Source organism: Pseudophryne corroboree, chromosome 6 (assembly GCF_028390025.1).
Source record: "Pseudophryne corroboree isolate aPseCor3 chromosome 6, aPseCor3.hap2, whole genome shotgun sequence".
Classification (NCBI taxonomy): Eukaryota; Metazoa; Chordata; class Amphibia; order Anura; family Myobatrachidae; genus Pseudophryne; species Pseudophryne corroboree.
This window is the reverse complement of record NC_086449.1, coordinates 203,410,649-203,433,703: the sequence shown is the minus strand read 5'-3', so window position 1 is coordinate 203,433,703 and position 23,055 is coordinate 203,410,649. Positions and strand designations below refer to the sequence as shown.

General features: G+C 43.0%; 1 protein-coding gene across 2 annotated transcripts in view; it reads right to left on the bottom strand.

The window, feature by feature from the left end:
• PCSK6 (proprotein convertase subtilisin/kexin type 6) overlaps positions 1–23,055 on the bottom strand; it is a 353,524-nt gene that overhangs the window by 37,502 nt on the left and 292,967 nt on the right. Inside the window, exons 14-15 of one of the 2 annotated variants that reach the window (XM_063925653.1) lie at positions 9,516–9,692; positions 5,134–5,236 (exon numbers count right to left, since the gene is read on the bottom strand). In XM_063925653.1, coding sequence (XP_063781723.1) covers positions 5,134–5,236; positions 9,516–9,692 — 280 coding nt within the window. Of the gene's footprint in view, positions 1–5,133; positions 5,237–9,502; positions 9,693–23,055 lie in introns of those variants that run through there. The other variant, XM_063925654.1, reaches the window with a different exon arrangement.

The following is a 23,055-nucleotide window of genomic DNA, read 5'->3' as shown; positions in this document are numbered from 1 at the left end:
TTAGGGAGAAACTGGGGACGAGTCCTCAATTCTGCCCTATCCATATGGAAAATCAGATAAGGGCTTTTACATGACAAAGCCGCCAATTCTGACACACGCCTGGCCGAAGCCAAGGCCAATAACATGACCACTTTCCACGTGAGATATTTCAAATCCACAGTTTTTTTTTTTAAATCAAGTAGTTTTTATTGAGTTTTATGTCACAAACAAACAAAACAAAACATCAACATTGAAATTTAACTATAACTTTAACAGTTGCCATCAATAAACCGTTTTTTCCAATCACATTTTGGTGTGCGTGTTATTTCTTATCATATATAGTTACATATATATATCCATGACGAGGAATATCCATAGTTTTACAATGTCGCTCATGTGCTTAATACTTGTTCGCCCAGCCCTGCGCCACCCCAGCGGCCCCACATCTCCGTAAACCGAGAGGTGGAACCCCGTATTTTATACATATGTCTCTCATGGCGAATTACCTCGTTCACCAACGCCCTCCAGTGCTCCACCCTAGGCAAATCCACAGTTTTAAGTGGCTCAAACCAATGTGATTTTAGGAAACTCAACACCACGTTGAGATCCCAAGGTGCCACAGGAGGCACAAAAGGGGGCTGAATATGTAGCACTCCCTTTACAAATGTCTGAACTCCAGGCAGTCAAGCCAGTTCTTTCTGGAAGAAAATCGACAGAGCCGAAATCTGGACCTTAATGGAACCCAAGTTTAGGCCCATAGTCACTCCCGACTGTAGGAAGTGCAGAAAACGACCCAGCTGAAATTCCTCTGTTGGGGCCTTCCTGGCCTCACACCACGCAACATATTTTCGCCAAATACGGTGATAATGGTTTGCGGTTACTTCTTTCCTGGCTTTTATCAGCGTAGGAATGACTTCCTCCGGAATGCCCTTTTCCTTTAGGATCCGGAATTCAACCGCCATGCCGTCAAACGCAGCCGCGGTAAGTCTTAGAACAGACAGGGCCCCTGCAGTAGCAGGTCCTGTCTGAGCGGCAGAGGCCAAGGGTCCTCTGATATCATTTCTTGAAGTTCTGGGTACCAAGCTCTTCTTGGCCCATCCGGAACCACGAGTATCGTTCTTACTCCTCGTCTTCTTATTATTCTCAGTACCTTTGGTATGAGAGGCAGAGGAGGGAATACATAAACCGACTGGTACACCCACGGTGTCACTAGAGCGTCCACAGCTATCGCCTGAGGGTCCCTTGACCTGGCGCAATATCTAGTTTTTTGTTTAGGCGGGACGCCATCATGTCCACCTGTGGCCTTTCCCAACAGTTTACCAACAGTTGGAAGACTTCTGGATGAAGTCCCCACTCTCCCGGGTGTAGGTCGTGTCTGCTGAGGAAGTCTGCTTCCCAGTTGACCACTCCCGGAATGAACACTGCTGACAGTGCTCAGACGTGATTTTCCGCCCATCGGAGAATCCTTGTGGCTTCTGCCATCGCCATCCTGCTTCTTGTGCCGCCCTGTCGGTTTACATGACGACTGCCGTGATGTTGTCTGATTGGATCAGTACCGGCTGGTTTTGAAGCAGAGGCCTTGCCAGACTTAGGGCATTGTAAATGGCCCTCAGTTCCAGAATATTTCTGTGTAGGGACGACTCCTGACTTGACCAAAGTCCTTGGAAATTTCTTCCCTGTATGACTGCCCCCCAGCCTCGAAGGCTGGCATCCGTGGTTACCAGGACCCAGTCCTGTATGCCAAATCTGCGGCCCTCTTGAAGATGAGCACTCTGCAGCCACCACAGTAGAGATACCCTGGTCCTTGGAGACAGGGTTATCAGCCGATGCATCTGAAGATGCGATCCCGACCACTTGTCCAAGAGGTCCCACTGAAAGGTTCTTGCATGGAACCTGCCGAATGGAATTCTGCTTCGTAAGAAGCTATCATTTTTCCCAGGACTCGTGTGCAGTGATGCACCGATACCTGTTTTGGTTTCAGGAGGTCTCTGACAAGAGATGACAGCTCCTTGGCTTTCTCCTGCGGGAGAAATACTTTTTTCTGTTCTGTGTCCAGAACCATCCCCAGGAACAGTAGGCGTGTGGTAGGAACCAGCTGTGACTTTGGAATGTATAGAATCCATCCGTGCTGTTGTAGCACTTCCCGAGATAGTGCTACTCCGACCAACAACTGCTCCTTGGACCTCGCCTTTATAAGGAGATCGTCCAAGTACGGGATAATTAAAACTCCCTTCTTTCGAAGGAGTATCATCACTTCTGCCATTACCTTGGTAAAGACCCTTGGTGCCGTGGACAGTCCAAACGGCAGTGTTTGGAATTGGTAATGGCAATCCTGTACCACAAATCTGAGGTACTCCTGGTGAGGATGGTAAATGGGGACATGTAGGTAAGCATCCTTGATGTCCAGGGATACCATGTAATCCCCCTACTCCAGGCTTGCAATAACCGCCCTGAGCGATTCCATCTTGAACTTTTTTTATGTATGTGTTCAAGGATTTCAAATTTAACATGGGTCTCACCGAACCGTCCGGTTTCGGTACCACAAACAGTGTGGAATAGTAACCCCGTCCTTGTTGAAGTAGGGGCACCTTGACTATCACCTGCTGGGAATACAGCTTGTGAATTGCCTCTAGCACAGCCTCCCTGCCTGAGGGAGTTGTCGGCAAGGCAGATTTGAGGAAACGGCGGGGGGGAGACGCCTCGAATTCCAGCTTGTACCCCTGAGATACTACTTGAAGGATCCAGGGATCCACCTGTGAGCGAGCCCACTGATCGCTGAAATTTTTGAGGCGGCCCCCCACCGTAACTGGCTACGCCTGTGGAGCCCCCGCGTCATGCGGTGGACTCAGAGGAAGCGGGGGAAGAATTTTGATTCTGGGAACTGGCTGACTGGTGCAGCTTTTTCCCTCTTCCCTTGTCTCTGTGCAGAAAGGAAGCGCCTTTGACCCGCTTGCTTTTCTGAAGCCGAAAGGACTGTACCTGATAATACAGTGCTTTCTTAGGCTGTGAGGAAACCCGAGGTAAAAAATTTTCTTCCCAGCTGTTGCTGTGGATACGAGGTCCCAGAGACCATCCCCAAACAATTCCTCACCCTTATAAGGCTCTATGTGCCTTTTAAAGTCAGCATCACCTGTCCAGTGTCGGGTCTCTAATACCCTCCTGACAGAATGGACATTGCATTAATTCTGGATGCCAGCCGGCAAAATATCCCTCTGTGCATCCCTCATATATAAGACGACGTCTTTAATATGCTCTTATGTTCGCAAAATAGTATCCCTGTTTGACAGGGTCACAGACCACGCTGCAGCAGCACTATCTGCAGGTCTCAGTCTAGTACCTGAGTGTGTAAATACAGACTTCAGGATAGCCTCCTGCTTTTTATCAGCAGGTACCTTCAAAGTGGCCGTATCCTAAGACGGCAGTGCCACCTTTTTTGACGAACGTGTGAGCGCCTTATCCACCCTAGGGGATATCTCCCAGCGTAATTTATCCTCTGGCGGGAAAGGGTACGCCATCAGTAACTTTTTAGAAATTACCAGTTTCTTATCGGGGGAACCCACGCTTTTTCACACTTCATTCACTCATTTGATGGGGGAACAAAACACTGCCTGCTTTTTCTCCCCACACATAAAACCCTTTTTTAGTGGTACTTGGGTTAATGTCAGAAATGTGTAACACATTTTTTATTGCCGGGATCATGTAACGGATGTTCCTAGTGGATTGTGTATATGTCTCAACCTCGTCGACACTGGAGTCAGACTCCGTGTCGACATCTGTGTCTGCCATCTGAGGGAGCGGGCGTTTTTGAGCCCCTGATGCCTTTGAGACGCCTGGGCAGGCGCGGCTGAGAAGCCGGCTGTCCCACAGCTGTTACGTCATCCAGCCTTTTATGTAAGGAGTTGACACTGTCGGTTTATACCTTCCACCCATGCATCCACTCTGGTGTCGGCCCCACAGGGGGCGACATCACATTTATCGGCATCTGCTCTGCCACCACATAAGCCTCCTCATCAAACGTGTCGACACAGCCGTACCGACACACCGCACACACACAGGGAATGCTCTGACTGAGGACAGGACCCCACACAGCCCTTTGGGGATACAGAGAGAGAGTATGCCAGCACACACCAGAGCGCTATATAATTTAGGGATTAACACTATATTGAGTGAATTTTTCCCAATAGCTGCTTGTATATACAATATTGCGCCTAAATTTAGTGCCCCCCCTCTCTTTTTAACCCTTTGAGCCTGCAAACTACAGGGGAGAGCCTGGGGAGCTGTCTTCCAGCTGCACTGTGAAGAGAAAATGGCGCCAGTGTGCAGAGGGAGATAGCTCCGCCCCCTTTTCGCTGACTTTTCTCCCGCTTTTTTATGGATTCTGGCAGGGGTATTTATCACATATATAGCCTCTGGGGCTATATATTGTGGTTATTTTGCCAGCCAAGGTGATATTATTGCTGCTCAGGGCGCCCCCCCCCAGCGTCCTGCACCCTCAGTGACCGGAGTGTGAAGTGTGTATGAGGAGCAATGGCGCACAGCTGCAGTGCTGTGCGCTACCTTGGTGAAGACTGATGTCTTCTGCCGCCGATTTTCCGGACCTCTTCTTGCTTCTGGCTCTGTAAGGGGGACGGCGGCGCGGCTCCGGGAACGAACACCAAGGCCAGTTCCATGCGGTCGATCCCTCTGGAGCTAATGGTGTCCAGTAGCCTAAGAAGCCCAAGCTAGCTGCAAGCAGGTAGGTTCGCTTCTTCTCCCCTTAGTCCCTCGCTGCAGTGAGCCTGTTGCCAGCAGGTCTCACTGTAAAATAAAAAACCTAAAATAAACTTTCTTTCTAGGAGCTCAGGAGAGCCCCTAGTGTGCATCCAGCTCGGCCGGGCACAGAAATCTAACTGAGGCTTGGAGGAGGGTCATAGTGGGAGGAGCCAGTGCACACCAGGTAGTCTAAAAGCTTTCTTTTAGTTGTGCCCAGTCTCCTGCGGAGCCGCTATTCCCCATGGTCCTTACGGAGTTCCCAGCATCCACTAGGACATCAGAGAAATAAACATTACAATAGAAAAGAGCACATAAGCTATCCAACAGAGAGCGCTACTGAGGCGCTATGTAAGAATAGAGTTGACGTATGCTTCTGACTGGGACATATGCACACCAAGTTACCTGCCAGATTTCACACTTCCCAGACTATAGTGGATGCAGCTCAGACACTGCTCTGCGCCAGGCCCGTCACATCCTCTGTCACCACACTCCGCATGGCATGGACCTTGGAAAGACAAAGATTTACCTCTATACGAGAGCCAAACAAGCACAATGTATTCAGCTACAAACAACTTCTAGCACAGATTGAAATGTGAACATGACAAGTCTAGTAGTTAGGAGTTACTCTGTACAGGGTTCCACAGGTATCCGGGCAACAGGTCGACAGTCAATAGGTCAAACCCATATGGTCAACATGCATTAGGTAGACATGGTCAATAGGTCGACATGTACAAGGTCAACAGTGATTGTGGTTGACAGGTTCAAATGGTTGACATGACAATGGTCGACACAAATTTTTAAGTGTTTTTTGCTTCAACTTTTTCATACAGTACTTCACCATCTACGTGGGCTATGGTTGAAATAGTAACCTGTAAAGAGCGCAATGAAACACCATGCCTTCGCTCGCCATGCAAGGTGACGTGGTACACTAATTGGGGTTACCTGTGCTTTGAACTCAAACATTTTAAAAATAAATAAAAATGTTGTCGACAATTCTCCGTATCGACCTTTCCATGTGTCAATTTATTCCATTGTCTTATGTTTTACATGTCGACCTTTTGACCATGTTGACCAAATGGGCTTGACCTATTGGCTGTCGACCTACATAGGGTAGATCTAATGATCCATACCCAGTTCCAGGTACCCCATCTTTATATGGGCATATATTTTGATGCTGCGGTTCATTAAGGCATGATCATGACGAGAGGTGCACAGCAAGTGATCTGCCATGTTATTATTGCTATTCTATTATTCAAAATAAGTGGACTATTGCTATTCTGTAACTAATAACCATATAGTTAAGAACCTCTATACTCACTGTTGGGTAAAGAAAGAAAATCCTTACAGATGTGTCCTCCTACATCTTACCTCAATACGCCATGCAGCGGGAGATGCCTGGCGTCAGTGTGCTGACAAGTCCCGTGCAACATTAGTGTTGGGTATCTGTTTCTGCTGCTATGCGGATAGGACGCACAAGCAGACTCTGCTGATCAGAATGTTATGTGGCATGCCTATATTCTGTGTGTGACTGTGGCTGTATCTGCATACAAAATTCTATGCGACAGTGTTTACCTGGAAGTCACTGTAGCATAGCATTCTGTATGCAGATGCAGCCACACACAAAACATAGGCATGCTGCATATCATTTTAATCAGTATAAGCTGCGTGTGCATCCTAGTCACATAAGGATGTGAATAAGATGCATTTTAGGCAAAAAAAATACGCCCAAGGTTAGCAGAGCTGTCGGCTGCCTTACGCCAGGCATCTCCTGCTGCATGGTGTATTGAGGGAAGATGTATGAGGACACTTCTGCATGGAGGACGAGTGCGACATTGACTTGCAAATATAATGGTAACATTGGAAATAGTCTACTGTGAAACTATTTTTTGATGAAAGGTTTACTTTTCTGTATTTATAGACTCTCTCCCCCACCCCAAAAAAATAAAAAAAATAAAAAATTTTTGTGAGACGTTCAGTAAAATTACTGCCAGCCACATGCTTCCTCTGAAACACCAGGGCTCCTTCTACCAGCAAAAGCAGACCAATGCAATACACACCATGCTATATATAGGAGCGAATACGGCTTTACGTGGAGACCTGGTGCTTACTAAGCGGTGGGTTTGGTGTGGTTTAGAGCACCCTGGAAACAGATGCAGATTGACTGTTTTATGTCTAATTGCAGGTATTTACTAAAGGACGGTTTTGATGCGTAAACATCAACAATGTCTTCAATTGCCATCGGATTGGAAAAGACAACCCGCCATTGTGTTTTCTGTATGGTGGCTGTTTCTATCCAAACCACTGTGGACTAGAAGCTGTTCAATTCATATTCATTTAATGGTGCTCTTCTATTTTAAGGTTATTGAAAACAGCAAATGACCACTTCAAAACAAACTGATGGGCACTTCTTTTACCACTTTGTGGGTTTGTGAGGAGTTTAAGTGGAGAAGGAAAAGGTTATAGGATAGTAATAGGAGAAATTGCTGATTGTGGTGCATTTTTTCAAAGTGGTCTTGCTTCTGTGTGTGTCCTTTTGTGTGTGAGTGTGGTGTGATTGTGTCTTTGCGTAATTTGTTTGTTTAGGTATTTAAGTCCAGTCATGTGTGGTGAGAGGCATCATAATCCTGGGATCAGTACGAAATCCCGCTGGACGGGATCCCAGCGGTCGGAATACCGACACCGGAATCCCGACCAGCAGAATCCCGACAGGGGGTCGAGCGCAACGCCACGCTACGCTCGGCACACTAATTTATTCTCCCTCTATGGGTCTCGTGGACACCCACGGAGGGAGAATATGTCGGGATTGTGCCGGTCGGGATTCCAGTGTGGGTATTCTGACCGTCGGGATTTCGGCCGGCGGGATCTTGACTGCATCCCATAATCCTCCATAGTCCATTTGGATGATACTTATGTCAAGTCAATCTTGCCTGTCAAAACCAATTCATGTATCCACTGTTTCAGCAATCACGCCCGTCTAACCCTAGTCCATTTTAGTTTTGCTTGATAAATCAGGGGTTTCTATTCTATTTTATCCTCGGCCTAAAACATTGATGGTGTATTATTATTATTTTGATTGGTGGCTGTCAAAGCCACCGGAAAACCAAGAAAGACGCTTATTAAATATAGTGCCTGAATAGAAAAAACAAAACAAAAAGAAAAAAAACACATTATGGAGCAGCTTTTGTAACCATGGGCAAGCATTAGTTGTAGGTTCCAAAATGTATTGTAGTTAAAGGGAGGGCGCACATTAGAAAACTTCACATTTGTAGTCCTATATCTCTGTTACTACAAACTCCTATATCTACATGAATTGACAGAAATACATAACAAGACTTGCCCCATTCAGAACACTGAGAATTACCATTTTTCATTCCCACACTTCACTGTATCACTACAAATTGCGGACTTACTCTTTTTTTAAAATTAAAACTAAGGCTGGGTACACACTGTACGATGTCACCCGGCGGCTCGTACGATATATCGGTAACATCGGACAGTGTGTACGGGTGATATTGTATACGATGCACGCTCCCGCAGGTCGTATACAATGTCACATATCTTTTGTTCTGCATTTGAGAGCAAAAGATATGCGACAGCCCTGCATACTATGGGATGTGGGTGGATGTGAGCACCACCGATATATCGTATAGTGTGTATGCACTTACGATATATCGTTTGCGATGTCACATCTGCCCGATATCCTACAGTGTGTACCCAGCCTTACGACTTGGCAGTCAGATCCATCCAAAGTCTGTCAGTAATTTATTTTCTTATTGTACAGTGCCGCTGCTGCAAAATATGTTTGATGTAAGTTTAAAAAAGCTGGAGCGATGGGCATAAGTTCCGACAAAAGAATAAATGCCCTTGAGCGGGGATTGCCCATACACATTAGAATGAGTTAATGAAAGACTGAACAATCACTATTCCGTCCTTCATTAGCATAATAATGCCACTGTATAGTTCATTGGTACAGTCTCATCTAGAATAGTGTTCAATTCTGGAGGCCATATCTTCAGAAGGATATTAATACATTAGAGAATGTACAAAGAAGGGCAACTAAAATGGTTCATGGCCTACATCACAAAACAAACCCAGAAAGTCTCAAATACCCCAAAATCTCAATATGTGTAATTTGGAGCAGAGAAGGGAAAGGGGGGACATGATAGAAACTTTCAAATAGGTCAAGGGTTTTAACAATGTCCAGGACCGAAGCAGTCTTCAAATGAAGAGAAGTAATAGGACACAAGGACATGCACTGAGACTGGAGGGGGGGAGGTTCAGGAGAAACATGAGGAAAAATTACTTCACAGAAAGGGTAGTGGACAAGTGGGATATCCTTCCATCAGAGGTGGTAGAGGCTAAGACAGTAGAGCAATTTTAACATGCATGGGACAGACATAAGGATATCCTTACAAAGAAATAAGGATCAAACAAGATTTGAGATAAAAATATGGTAAAAAAAGGGGCAGTCAAGATGGGCCAAGTGGTTCTTATCTGCCATCAAATTCTATGTTTCTATGACACCTGAACCTACAAATGTACGGCGCTACAATTGGAGAGGTCCTTATTCACATGCAGCAGCCTACGGACCTGGCTAGCCTTCAGATTACAGTGTAGCTGATTTGGGGAGAAAACGCATATTTCTTTTATATAAAAAAAACTGGAAATACACCCGTTATGGATGCGACCCCCCCCCCCCCTTTCCAATCCCCTTAAGGGTAACTTTTATGTTAATATAGGAAATAGGTCATTTTGTACATACATGACATACCCTAGACTTGTACCTGCATACTCATCCTCTTCCTCAAACTCCAGAGCACTCTGAAAGAGAGCAGCCTTAGAAGGCTCGAAGTCTGCGGTTGATATATCCAAGGTTTTAGATCTTGCCTGATGAAAACCGTGAGGATTGTACGGGTGCTCAGCGGTACCATAAAGGATAAGCGTCCATTCCTTCAACTTCCCTGAAACAGGTTTATAGTATCAGATATAATGCAGGCAGTTATTGGACAGAAATTGCTCTTGATTAGGTCACTTTAAAATGACTGCAAATCTTGTAAAATTGGTCATAAGCGCAACATGCTGTGTGCTCCCATGCCTGGTGTACAGGCTGGAAGTGGAAAGAACAACACTTGGTGGAAAAAATTGACAATTCTCTAAATGGCAAGTCAGCAGAAATATGGTTACACCATGCAACGTGCACACAAAGGCGCATCACTAGGTGGGGGCAACAAGTGCAGGAACGCAATGGAGCAGCGGTCCATCAACATCACATAAAAATCTAACTACTGATACCAATGACATGCCCCCCCCCCAACCTTAATCCACACCCATCCAGTACAGAGGAGCCCCACCATTCTCTACCACCTCCTTATGTCTGCATTGAGTGTGTTAATAGAATATGATCATAGAATAGGGTTTTGTGATTGTTCATCAGGGGTACAGCACCAGAAAAAAAGCTTAATGGCAACAAGAACCCGCTTTAAAAAGAAACACTGGGCACAAAAATCAGTGTGTATACAGTCTGAAATATCAGGTGGCTCCTGGCTCCTTATCTTGTTGGTGTGTGCAGCACAATGTCACAAATAGCAATTTACCAACAGATGCGATGCATCCTGTAGATCTTTACCTTCTGTAAACGGATAAACCGCTAGTTTGGACGGGCAGGGTTCACAGAATGACTCATCTGTCTACTCATAGCTAGGCTATTTTGTGGCATTAATGGCAGACTTATTCCTGACAAGCCAAGATTAAATGAATGTTTGCCAGTGTCACCTTAGTGACAGTGACATGAAGCTCATACTGAAAACTTGCATCCCTTATATAAATAAAATAAAAACTATTACAGACAGTGGAAACCTGATTTGGGAGGAACAGATTTATACCTGGAAAATGTCCAATAATGAAAATGAAAAAAAAACAAAAAAAAAAAAAAAACAAGAGGAGAACCTTGTATAACCCAGGCAGGAGAGGCTGGAACAGGAAAATGAGGACTTTACTGGCAGGTAATAGAAACCTCTTCTGAGAAACTGGCTTCCAGCTACTGTACACCAAAGTCCTTCATTACACTGACCAGCTAATTACGGACTTATGCAAAACACCAGTGAATCATTTCAGTCTGCTGAGAAACTGTCCCTTATTTTAACTCTTTACAAAGTTTCTACATACATTTCTACAGGTTCATAACCAATAAAGTAGTTCTAGAATATAAGCTTTCACGAGCAGGGCCTTCTTTCCTCATGTGCCTTTCCTTCTTCTTAAAGTAAACCATCTTCTACTCAATACTCCTTTCAACGGCACCAAATCCTTTGGTTTTCTGCCACCTGATACTTATTTCAGTGACGTCTGCTAATGCAGCTATGTTACTGCACCCTGTATTTGTCATATACTGTCTTTAATTGTAAGTCACTTTTCTCTTGTCTGCTTATTTGTTTACATACTGTCGAAGTAAAGAAAAAAAAATACATAAAGAGAACATACAAACTACACACATTATGAGTCGCTATACTTGCAAATACGCGCAGCGAGCACAGCAATATATGGTAACACCCGCATTTACACGGACATGCCACAGAGATGGATTCGACACTTATTTCATGCAGTACATAATTGTGGTGGTATCAAGCGCCAGACATCATGATGATTTAGAATTGTATATAATGAAGTAATGTCATGTATGTGTATTATTTGAACGAAACCAGATAGACCGGTCATGTTTACTATTGAAGCAACCAGATTGATGTGTAGATTCATTTGATGCTTGTTGTGAAGTTGTGGGACATTGCAGCGGATAATTATGATTACATGTATAAAAGCTAAAATCACTTTTATTAGAACAATACATAGACCAAACAGGTAGTGGACAGGAAACTCAGGCCAGCCCTTTGGACGTCCCCAAGGCTGAACCTGTTCAGCATATACAAAGAAACTAGTGACTCATCATGAATGAGAGAGAGTCCCCTCCCCCAACCTAGATAACACATTGCTGATCACACAGGAAAGTAGTTCCTGTTTTGGTCTCAGAGTTGCTGTAAGGTCTGAGACGATGATGGAGTTATTGCCAGCTCAGTTCCTGTTTTGGTCTCAGCGTAAGATGGAGTCCCGGCATGATTTTAGAGAAAGAGAGAGACATAAGCATTAAGGGAATGGTATTGTATCGCTGGCATGTAACTGTATGTAATTGTATGTAACTGTATGAGTTGTAACTATAGGTATACTATACATTGTAATATATATTGAATCCATATCCTTTTAATAACAAATATATACATCAATGAGCTTTGGAACTCAGATAATGTGTGGGTGTATTGTTTTCTCTTATGGGATGCAGTGTTTTGCGATGTATAGCGCACATTCATGGGATATGGTAATAAGAGGTGCAGGCATTTACAATATATATTAGAGTGGGCATTTTAAATATTTGTGAGAAATCAATTTGGCATTTACAGATGAGGGCTCTTACGGGATATCAGGGTCTTAATGATGCACTGTACATTACAAACACGGCTGTAATTGACCGGCTCCGATGGACGCATTGCGAAGCTGATGAAAATAACATCCACGTTAATGTATTGTTGTGGTATCAGTAAGCCAATGATATGAAATTTCAAGGGACAATGCGTTTTTCATAATATTTAAGATGCTAAAATGTATTTTTATTGTTGCAAAACAAGGTTCAAATAAGTCATATTGTGTGTGCTTCAGATTAGATTGTTTATCTGTTAAGTAGATTTAAAAGTTGCTGCATAGCCTTGATATAGTTTTTTTTTTTTAAACTCAGGCCTAAAATAACTTCTAGTGCTTGTATGGTGTGTGATTTCTTTTTTGACAAAGGAAGCCGCATGTCTGTCCTCCATTTTGGACTAACCACATGGCCTGTCCACCATTTTGTGTAACCCTCATGGATGTGGAAGGGGGAGGAGCAGCGGCCATTTTGGGAAGGTCATTTTCTAAATGGCTGATTTTCACTGCTCAGAATAATCAGCTTTCCTTGGTCACATCAAACACCATTTATGAGTTACCAATGCATTTATTTAACCCATGCCATAGTCAATTACAAATAGTTTCAGCTGGGCCTAGTGAGAGTTAATAGATGAATACTTGATGAAAGAATTACACACAGATATAAACAAAGTTTTTTTCTTTTTCCTCCAGGATTTAGTTAAATCTGCTTGCTAGTTTAGGATAGCCATTGAAAGGTTAATTAACCTGTCCCACTAACCTCTTGAACAGGCATATGAACCTCTGATATGCAAATTAGAAGCACTGAATGGGTAAAGTGTCTCATAGGAGACCAGTGAATGGTATATTATATATAATATCATTATAATAATTATGTGTGTGTTTATATCAGTGTATTTTCTGCAAGATAGCTATCCAATCTGAATCATATCATTTAAATTATTGATTATTGCTAGATTCATTATAGATCTGTGTGAAATAGGATACATTTGTTGCTATATAGTTAAAACTGAAATAACAGTATTTTAAGGAAGTAAGCGTAAAGACACAAACACAGGTCTGCATAAAAGTTTATACAGAACAAGTTGTGTCTAGTGGGCAATAGTAGTTTTTATTGCTCACATTTATCGAAGTTGTGTGAGTTGTTTTATTGCGTACGCACATTGGTACACGTGATACGGAACGTGAGGACAGCGTAAAAAACAAAACAAAAACATGCACGCGGCGCAAGGCCGCACACGTGGCATAGAGGTACGCACGGTTGCGTAATTACGCAAGCTTGCGTAGGGTTGTGTGCGCTTAATAAAACCACACGATAGTTAGTTTAGTTTAAAGGTGGGACAGTAGCCATGCTACAATAGCACAAAACTGCCCGGTTTCTAAAGCAGATTAGTATAAAAAATTTTTTTTATATTGCCTCTGGGGTAAAGCTGCCAACCTGAATGAATCCAAATTTTCTGTACAGAAAAACAAAGTGTATTTGAGTGAGCGAACGTAGGTGTGAGTGGATATTTGAACTCAGGGAATTCGGGATCCCGTCGTGTGGTACATCAAGTAAGAGGAGGCTTGGTGGCGTGAAGTGGCTGACTCACGTTAGTATAAGGTTTAATACGCAAATCGTGAGGTGATTTGCAAAGGAGCGTGATAGTGCATAAGTATTGCGAAGTATTGAAGTAAAAAGGTTTTTGTATTACGCTCCGGGCTGAGGGTCACAGTTTGTACATTGACCCGTGGTTGTACGGCAGATAGGTAACAAGGGGTCTGGGACTCAGGGTCGACGCCAATTGGTCGACACACCTTAGGTCGACATGGACAAAAGGTCGACATGGACAAAAGGTCGACCTGAGTTTATGTTTTTTTGGTGTCGTTTTCTTCGTAGAGTGACCGGGAACCCCAATTAGTGCACTGCGTCCCCTCGCATGGCTCGCTTCGCTCGCCATGCTTCGGGCATGGTGCCTTCGCTCCGCTACCGCTTCGCTCGGCACAGATTACCGTTCCAATCGTAGTCCACGTGGATCGTTAAGTATGAAAAGGTTCCAAAAAAAGAAAAAAATCGTGAAAAACTCATGTCGACCCTTTTCCATGTCGACCTTTTTTCCATGTCGACCTAAGGTGTGTCGACCAATTGGCGTCGACCTAAGGTGTGTCGACCTTGTTGTTGTCGACCTGGAGTCCGGATACCGTAACAAGTACCTATACGCTGTGCAATTGGACCGCGCATTTGTGGGTGCGATATATACAGCGCAACTTGATACCTCTTTACGAACTTTTGCGTAAAATCGCGGTATTATTAGCGCTGTGTAGAGCATACGCAAGCGTGATTTGTGTATAAGTGTATAGGGAGTTTTCGCTGGTCTCTCTCAGGAAAATCTCCAGCGGAGTATATTCACTGGAATAGGTAAGTTACTCCTAAACACTTCCAGTGAATAGAAACCAGATAGGGGCCTCACTGGGTTCGCGGTGGTCACTATTGGAGTGAGTCGTGGTACTCGGCGGAGAAGGAGTGGGTGAAAGCGCTCTAAGAACTTTCACTGTCTATTCGTATTGTGCATTGGTGATTGCGTAAAATGGAAAAAGTCCGCGATGGGATCCAAATGCACAAGCGGTGGACGTTTTGTAGCCAGGGTTCGGGTTGAAGAGCCGCGGCCCAAGGGGTCAGTGAGGTTTGTTATGTGTGGTAAATATGGATCACACACGGAAGACTTTTTGTCTGAATGGGTACGTATGACTGACAAAGATAGGGTACCATTCCCTAGGGTGGGCAGCTTTGAACCAGAGGTATTGCAGAACTTAAGGATAAGAATATGTCTGATAAAATCCCGAAAACAAAGGGACAGACATACAAAGTGTTTAAACCTGTGGCAGCAAGAGGGGTTGGAGAGTTTGATCCTAAGGTATTGCAGGTGGTATGTCTAACCAAAGTCATATAAGACAAGGGGTCTGGGACTCCAGGTCGACAACAAAAAGGTCGACACACCTTAGGTCGCCGCCAATTGGTCGACACACCTTAGGTCGATATGGACAAAAGGTCGACATGAACAAAAGGTCGACATGGACAAAAGGTAGACAGGAACAAGGTCGATATGAGTTATTTATGTTTTTTTGGTGTCGTTTTCTTCGTAGAGTGACCGGGAACCCCAATTAGTGCACCGCTTTGCTCGCCATGCTTCGGGCATGGTGCCTTCGCTCCGCTACCGCTTCGCTCGGCACAGATTACCGTTCCAATCGTAGTATACGTGGATCGTTAAGTATGAAAAGGTTCCAAAAAAGAAAAAAATTGTGAAAAACTCATGTCGACCTTGTTCCTGTCGACATTTTGTCCATGTCGACCCAAGGTGTGTCGACAAATTGGCGTCGACCTAAGGTGTGTCGACCTTTTTGTTGTCGACCTGGAGTCCGGATACCAAGACAAGAATGGAAATATAAGAACTGTTTGAACTTGTAGCAACAATAAATAAGTAGGAAGAAAAAAAAAAGAGAATGCAAGTACACCGCCTTATGTAGATGTGGAAGCAGTTACGGCCAGCATACAAACTAAAAAAAATAATAAAAATATGAAAAATATGACTGTAACCTATATATGTACTAATGAATGTTGAAGTTTTATTTAGGAGGAGAAGGTGACATGATCGTTTTCAGCCATTTCTCATGCACCCAGAGGAGTATCCAACCGGTAAAATAAGAGCAGTAGCCTGTGGGGGAAGTGGCTGAGACCAGTGGAACAGCTAAGTATGGTATCATTCGTGTACATATATAGTAAAACAAAAAAATATAAAATACAACTAAAAAAAAATCAAGAAAGTAACGTCAGAAATGGAGAAAAAACCTGTCCGCACATTAGTATTTGCCAGTAGGAAAGCGGACCGAGACAAGGTAACCCTAGGGTATTTCTTTCAGTTACCATATAAGAAGTATTCATTCCTAGTAATGCCCCTAGTAAAGATGAGCTTGGAAATGTTTGTTCGACCATGTACAGACCCTTAATACGGGATGAGAAGGATTGAATGAAATACTTCGCATGACCTAGAAGCTTGTTAAACTTTTTTTTGTTTTTGTCTCTTGCAGTAATAGAAAACTCTATCTGGATAAGACCACTGGTAAACACTAATTCGGCAAATGGGAGGTGGCTGTCTCTGTGCAAATGGACGGGCTCAATAAGGCATTGAGTGTCAGGGTGCAGACTTCTTTGCAAAATTGGAAAGGGGTCACAGTAGCTAATCTTAGATAGTGTGCTATTGAACATCACAAGAATAGTGCTAGGCGCAGAGAACAGGTGGAGAGGTTGAGGACGGTAAGTATACTGGCACATACAGGAAAGACCCATCAACCTAAACCCCAAAACCCGGATAGTAGGAAAAGACCTAGAATATGTTACACTTGTAGGAAGGAAAGGCATTTTGCCAGAGATTGTAGGAGTAGTAGGACACATAGTCAATATAGATCCCCTAGACAGAAAACACAAGCCACATTATTAAACACATAGACGGGACCAAGGGACATATAGTAAGGAATCATAAGCCATATAGAAAACACAGATTTGGCTAATGGGAAGAACAAAATAAAAGCAACATTACCCTTTGACAAAACTAGACACCCACGAAGACTAATGTTACATTTCATGGTTCTAGATTCATGTCTATCACAGGTAGAGGAAATTATCTCACAGATACCGGGTTCCCTATGAACTTAGGATGGACAGGACACTGGATTGATGGCTGGGATAGTCCCAATAGCGATACGATAAACACAGATTTTTTTTTTTTAAGGGGAGTAGACCAAGTAGAGAATCACTTCCCCGTAGTGCCCAATCCAGTTGTCAAATTTTTATAAAATCTTTTCCACCTCTACAAACTCATCTGTCACCAACCTCTATTCTGTTTCTCTACAGTTTTCCTCTTCATCTTTTGCGTTCACACAGGGTGGTACAATACATGGAGCCAAATACAGTTCAAACTCCACATGCCTAGGTCCTTCAGAGTTCTGCCCGAACCCAGTATATCTCAACAGCACGATGACACCAGTATTACTGCAGTGTGCCTTGTCATGCACAAAGGGTGGAGAATGGGAATACCGGTGAAGGGAAATTTTGTATAGACACTGATATGCCTGTTGGTGAATGGCAAACCTGACATTTTCTTTTTCATTTTCTTCTTCTTTCTCTCCTCTAAAGATGTTTCTTTTTTCTTTTCTTTTTTTTTTGAGTTATGCTCATGGTACTCTACATTGCAAACACACGATAGAAAATTAAAATGAAAAAAATTGTGTTCCCTGCAGGAAGAGGCAGTCTGGAGGACAAAGGGGTATGGCCAGGAGACCTCAGGACTGTGGGCAGGTGGACACGGTAAGCCAGTAGCCCCCAGAGCATACCTTCCAAGTCTAGCTGAGGTGGCACACGGTCTGACTCATCTAGGCAAAGAGGGTAGGCGCAGGCTGATGAGTCTACTGGTGTGCGCCAAGGATTCTATTCTCATACAAGGTAAGAGAGCAATGAACTGTCTTTACCTGCTTGAGGAAGAATATTGGTAAAGCAATACCAACAGAGCCATCCCATATCCCTCCTGCAGACGGATCTTTTCAGGAAATACAAATCAAGTTTGTACAGTTAACACCCTTTAGGAATTATTGTTATTTATTGGTGTGCACTTATGTTTTCTCAAACTGGGTAGAGGCATTTCCTGCCGCCACGGATGCTGCTGTGTTTACCGCAAAGAAAAATTGCGCAGAAATTTGTGTGTAGATAATGGTACCCCTAGAAGTAGGAGAAAAGCCTGAAATTGTACTATTGTGATCATAGATACTGCCACTAGTATTATGTAGCTTCGGAACCACTCCCAGATCTTCACTCGATGAATCACCCTTTTCGAAATTTGTTTTTGTTTTGGTATTTGTGTCTCTTTTTTTTTGGGTTGTTTTTGGAAGACAACCTCATGTCATGATTGATCCGCACAATGATCAGAAATACACCAATGAGGTGACAGTACAGTACCTTGTTGAGATGAGCCAGCATTTGAGAACTTGACAAAAGAACTTGAAACTGTTGATTGCTGGTATGCCAAATGCTAACTGTCTTGATTGTGAACAAGGAGCCTGTGTGATTGTTCTTATGCTCAGGTTGCATAATAGACAGGTGGGAAGGACCATACCAAGTTTTGTTGACAACACTAAAGGTCGCCGAAAGAGAGATTTGGGTCCACTCATCCCACTGCAAGAAGGTCGCTGACCCGGAGAGAACTCGTGAAAAAGTAGTTTATTGCTCACATGCATCGAGTTTGTGAACTGTGTGTTCGAAGTGAACTGTGTGTTCCAAGTGAACTGTGTGTTCCAAGTAAACTGTGTGTTCCAAGTAAACTGTGTGTTCCAAGTAAACTGTGTGTTCCAAGTAAACTGTGTGTTCCAAGTAAACTGTGTGTTCCAAGTAAACTGTGTGTTCAAAGAGCAAGGTGGAGAGCAAAGTGAACTGTGTATTCCAAGTGAACTGTGTGTGCAAAGAGCAAGGCAAAGAGAACCTCGTATCACCAGAGACTCTGTTCCGTGAAGACAGAGGCGGCACTGTTGAACACTACCTGAGAGTACTAAAGGACTGCAGAAAGACCAGACATTGTAATTGATTTGTTATGAACAAGAGTTATTTTGTTCTATTTCTCTTTTCTCTCTTTCCCGCTGACAAACATTTTCTTTCAGGATATTCTATTTTTGCGAGGTTTTTTTTTTTTTATGAGGAGTCGAGTGTGGGACTGGAACTGGTTCTGTAGGAAGGAGTGATCTCCTTATAGGATCCCAGGATTAGCCGATCAGTTTGTTAAAGTCAGAGAACAATCAAAGTTCTAGTAGTTATGGAGTTCAGAGGTAATCAGGAACAGTCAGACAATGGCTATTCACACATTGCAGATAAAGAGCTCATTAATATATGTGGAAGAAAGGTTTGTGAGTGGCTCTCCCCGAACTCCGAAGGTTTATGTTATTTAGGAAGGACACTACTTCTAACCCTTGTTCAATTATTAAATAGACCTAGCATACGTTCCAGAAATGGAAACAATGTTCAGAAAATGATAGGAATATGTAGATCATGAAAATTTTATATGTCACTGTCACGATTTGTTTGTGTCTTCTTCATCTACCCAGCAGAACCTCAATCGAATCCAAACATCAGTGTACAAAGACGTAGGTACATGTATGTGTGAAATGTTCGTCGCAAATCAGACATTATAGGCCAAAGCACTGTCCCAGCATACTCTATTGGTTGAATGTTGTCCCACACCCAACCAGTGGTCCCGTGACCGCCGAGAGCATATAGAGGATGTCTCGTCCTCCTCCCTGTCTTCCCCAAATATAGTCAAATGTCTGATTTGCGAAATGCATACATACTTGTGTCTAGGTCACCGATTATGGTATGAAATATTTTTTCTTATGTTAATAATTGATGGCAGTTATTGTTTGCTGCCAAAGGGTGGACTGTCGAAGTAAAAAAAAAAATTACATAAAGAGAACATACAAACTACACACATGAGTCGCTATAATTGCAAATACGCGCAGCGAGCACAGCAATATATGGTAACACCCGCATTTACACGGACATGCCACAGAGATGGATTCGACACTTATTTCATGCAGTACATAATTGTGGTGGTATCAAGCGCCAGACATCATGATGATTTAGAATTGTATATAATGAAGTAATGTCATGTATGTGTATTATTTGAACGAAACCTGATAGACCGGTCATGTTTACTATTGAAGCAACCAGATTGATGTGTAGATTCATTTGATGCTTGTTGTGAAGTTGTGGGACATTGCAGCGGATAATTATGATTACATGTATAAAAGCTAAAATCACTTTTATTAGAACAATACATAGACCAAACAGGTAGTGGACAGGAAACTCAGGCCAGCCCTTTGGACGTCCCCAAGGCTGAACCTGTTCAGCATATACAAAGAAACTAGTGACTCATCATGAATGAGAGAGAGTCCCCTCCCCCAAACTAGATAACACATTGCTGATCACACAGGAAAGTAGTTCCTGTTTTGGTCTCAGAGTTGCTGTAAGGTCTGAGACGATGATGGAGTTATTGCCAGCTCAGTTCCTGTTTTGGTCTCAGCGTAAGATGGAGTCCCGGCATGATTTTAGAGAAAGAGAGAGACATAAGCATTGAGGGAATGGTATTGTATCGCTGGCATGTAACTGTATGTAATTGTATGTAACTATGAGTTGTAACTATAGGTATACTGTACATTGTAATATATATTGAATCCATATCCTTTTAATAACAAATATATACATCAATGAGCTTTGGAACTCAGATAATGTGTGGGTGTATTGTTTTCTCTTATGGGATGCAGTGTTTTGCGATGTATAGCGCACATTCATGGGATATGGTAATAAGAGGTGCAGGCATTTACAATATATATTAGAGCGGGTATTTTAAATATTTGTGAGAAATCAATTTGGCATTCACAATTCTCTATCTGGGCGCTGCGGATCCCTTGTGGCGCCATATAAATGAAGGATAATAAAAATTATAATAATCATAATAAGGCGATCGGAGCCCACTAGGGATTATCATTCCACAAAAAATTAAACCTGTGCCCTAGACCACCACATTATCAATACCTATTTCCCTACAGATTGTAAGCTTGCGAGCAGTGCCTTCCTACCTCTATGTATGTCTGTTTTTGCCCAATTTGTTCCATTACTGTTGGTCCAATTGTAAAGCGCAATGGAATATGCTGCGCTATATAAGAAACAGTTAATAATAATACAACAATAAATAAACAACAACAACCTGGTATCAGGTCAACCAAATTTATACCACACAAAAGGACTGAAGGTCAATGTACTAAGCCTTGGACAGAGATAAAGTACCAGCAATCAACACCTTACTGCCATTTTACAGGCTGTGTTTGAAAAATAACAGGATCTGGTTGGTTGGTACTTTGGGGTCTATGTACTAAGCTTTGGAGAGTGATAAAGTGGATGGAGATAAAGTACCAGCCAAACAGCTCCTGTCATTTTTCAAACACAGCCTGTAGTATGACAGAAGCTGGTTGTCTGGTACTTTATCTCTGTCCACTTTATCCCTTTATGGATCTCCATTAACTCCTATGTAATAGTAACCATGGCTCCATATTGTAATTTATTTTTTTCATTTTTAATGAAAATATCCCTACTATATAATTTGTAGGGACAGCAGTAGTGGTAAGTAACCGCCGTCCGTACAAGTTACATCCCCATCACGCGCACAGTGTCTGGATCCAGCCAGTGGCTGCGGGAGAGGGGATCAGAAGATCCCTCTCCTGTGAATATGCCACCATAGGCATAAAGTGGTTTACGCCATCTGAGGATGGTGTAAAACTATGGGGCCAAACGCAGAAAAACTTTGTTTTTCAGAGCTTTGTAGATGGGGCCTACGCTCTGGACTCTTAATAATGGGGACTGATCTGCAGCACTAAATGAGCATTCTGCGGGAGATCTTGTGAAATCTGAAACATTAGGATATTTATAGCACTGAAACCTAAAACTATAGTTTCTGCATTATTTATTTTATTAAAAACTGCCTTGCTTAAAGGACTCCTGATTCTGAGTTGGGAGCAAAGCAATTAACTTTACATTTGGACAAAACATGTTATAATGCACGGGCTGCAAATACATTACTTTGCAAGCAGCGTAATTGCTGGCTGCCTTTGCATGTAGCCCACAAAAGCTGACAGCTTATGTACCCTGGACGCACCTCCTGCACACTGTACATGCACCCCATCTACAGTGTAACATGGTTTTGCCAAGATGCAAGTCACAACTCAAGAATTAGCCCCCAAAGTCTCATTCTACTGCTCAGGGGGTGGCTGGCAATCATGGCTGTATGGACAGGGTGAACACTGAAACTTTCATTTTTAAAGAAAGTCACCTAAGGAAGCGTGGCCAGGCCATAATGTGCCGTTTCATTTAATCCTGTAACAAACTTTCCAGTTCTACTCATAAATGACCACTAAACACATTATGGGCAGCAGCAGAAATTTTGAAGAGCATGTGTTTCGGTATCCTTCCATGTGCGCTCTTTAACGCATACTTGCCGATTTACTGGTACCAGCCAGGCCGGTACTATGGGGGGGCATGGCACGGCATATGAGGGGTGTGATGTGGGTGTGATGAAACAAATGGGGCGGGGAACAACGGGCATGTCTGTGAAATCTCAGTGTGGCCACACATACGCTACACAATGCAGAGATTACCGGCAGGGGGCGGGGCCATTATGATGCAATTTAATGTCAGCCCCATTCACACTATGTATATGGTGGGACAGGTAAGGAAACACTATCAGATCAGATCATTAAATGAAAAGCTAGCAAAACCATGAATGCTACCACAAAAACCAGGCAGATCTTTACTCCATTGCTGGTGTTTTTATAGAAAACTATTAATTGGTAGATAACTATTCATTTGTCACAACAGCAACACCCATGTTCCTAGCCAAAGGAGTCCATATTTTACATTTGAAACTACACAATCCCCAAAAATGCCAAAAACAAAACAAAATGTTCAGGTAATTCTTAACTTTGGACCAATATTTGACAAATAAGCCTGAACCTGAATACATTCAATGTGAAATAAATATTCCCCGTTTTTTCTAAACTGTCAATGCATCAATATTTAACATTTTGGAAGTTCCAAAAGGAAGTTATCTATGCAAGCAATTAAAAGGTCTTCCAACCACAGTTTATAGTTGCTCTTAAACGGTTAACACCAGTCTGTGCAAGCCGTGAAATTAATGTGTTTTTGCCTGAAATGTTTTGTTTTCAGCGAGAGCAAACACAATCTGAATAAGCTCCATGACTAATGCTCACTGTAGACTAATGTTCTCACCCATCCTGGCC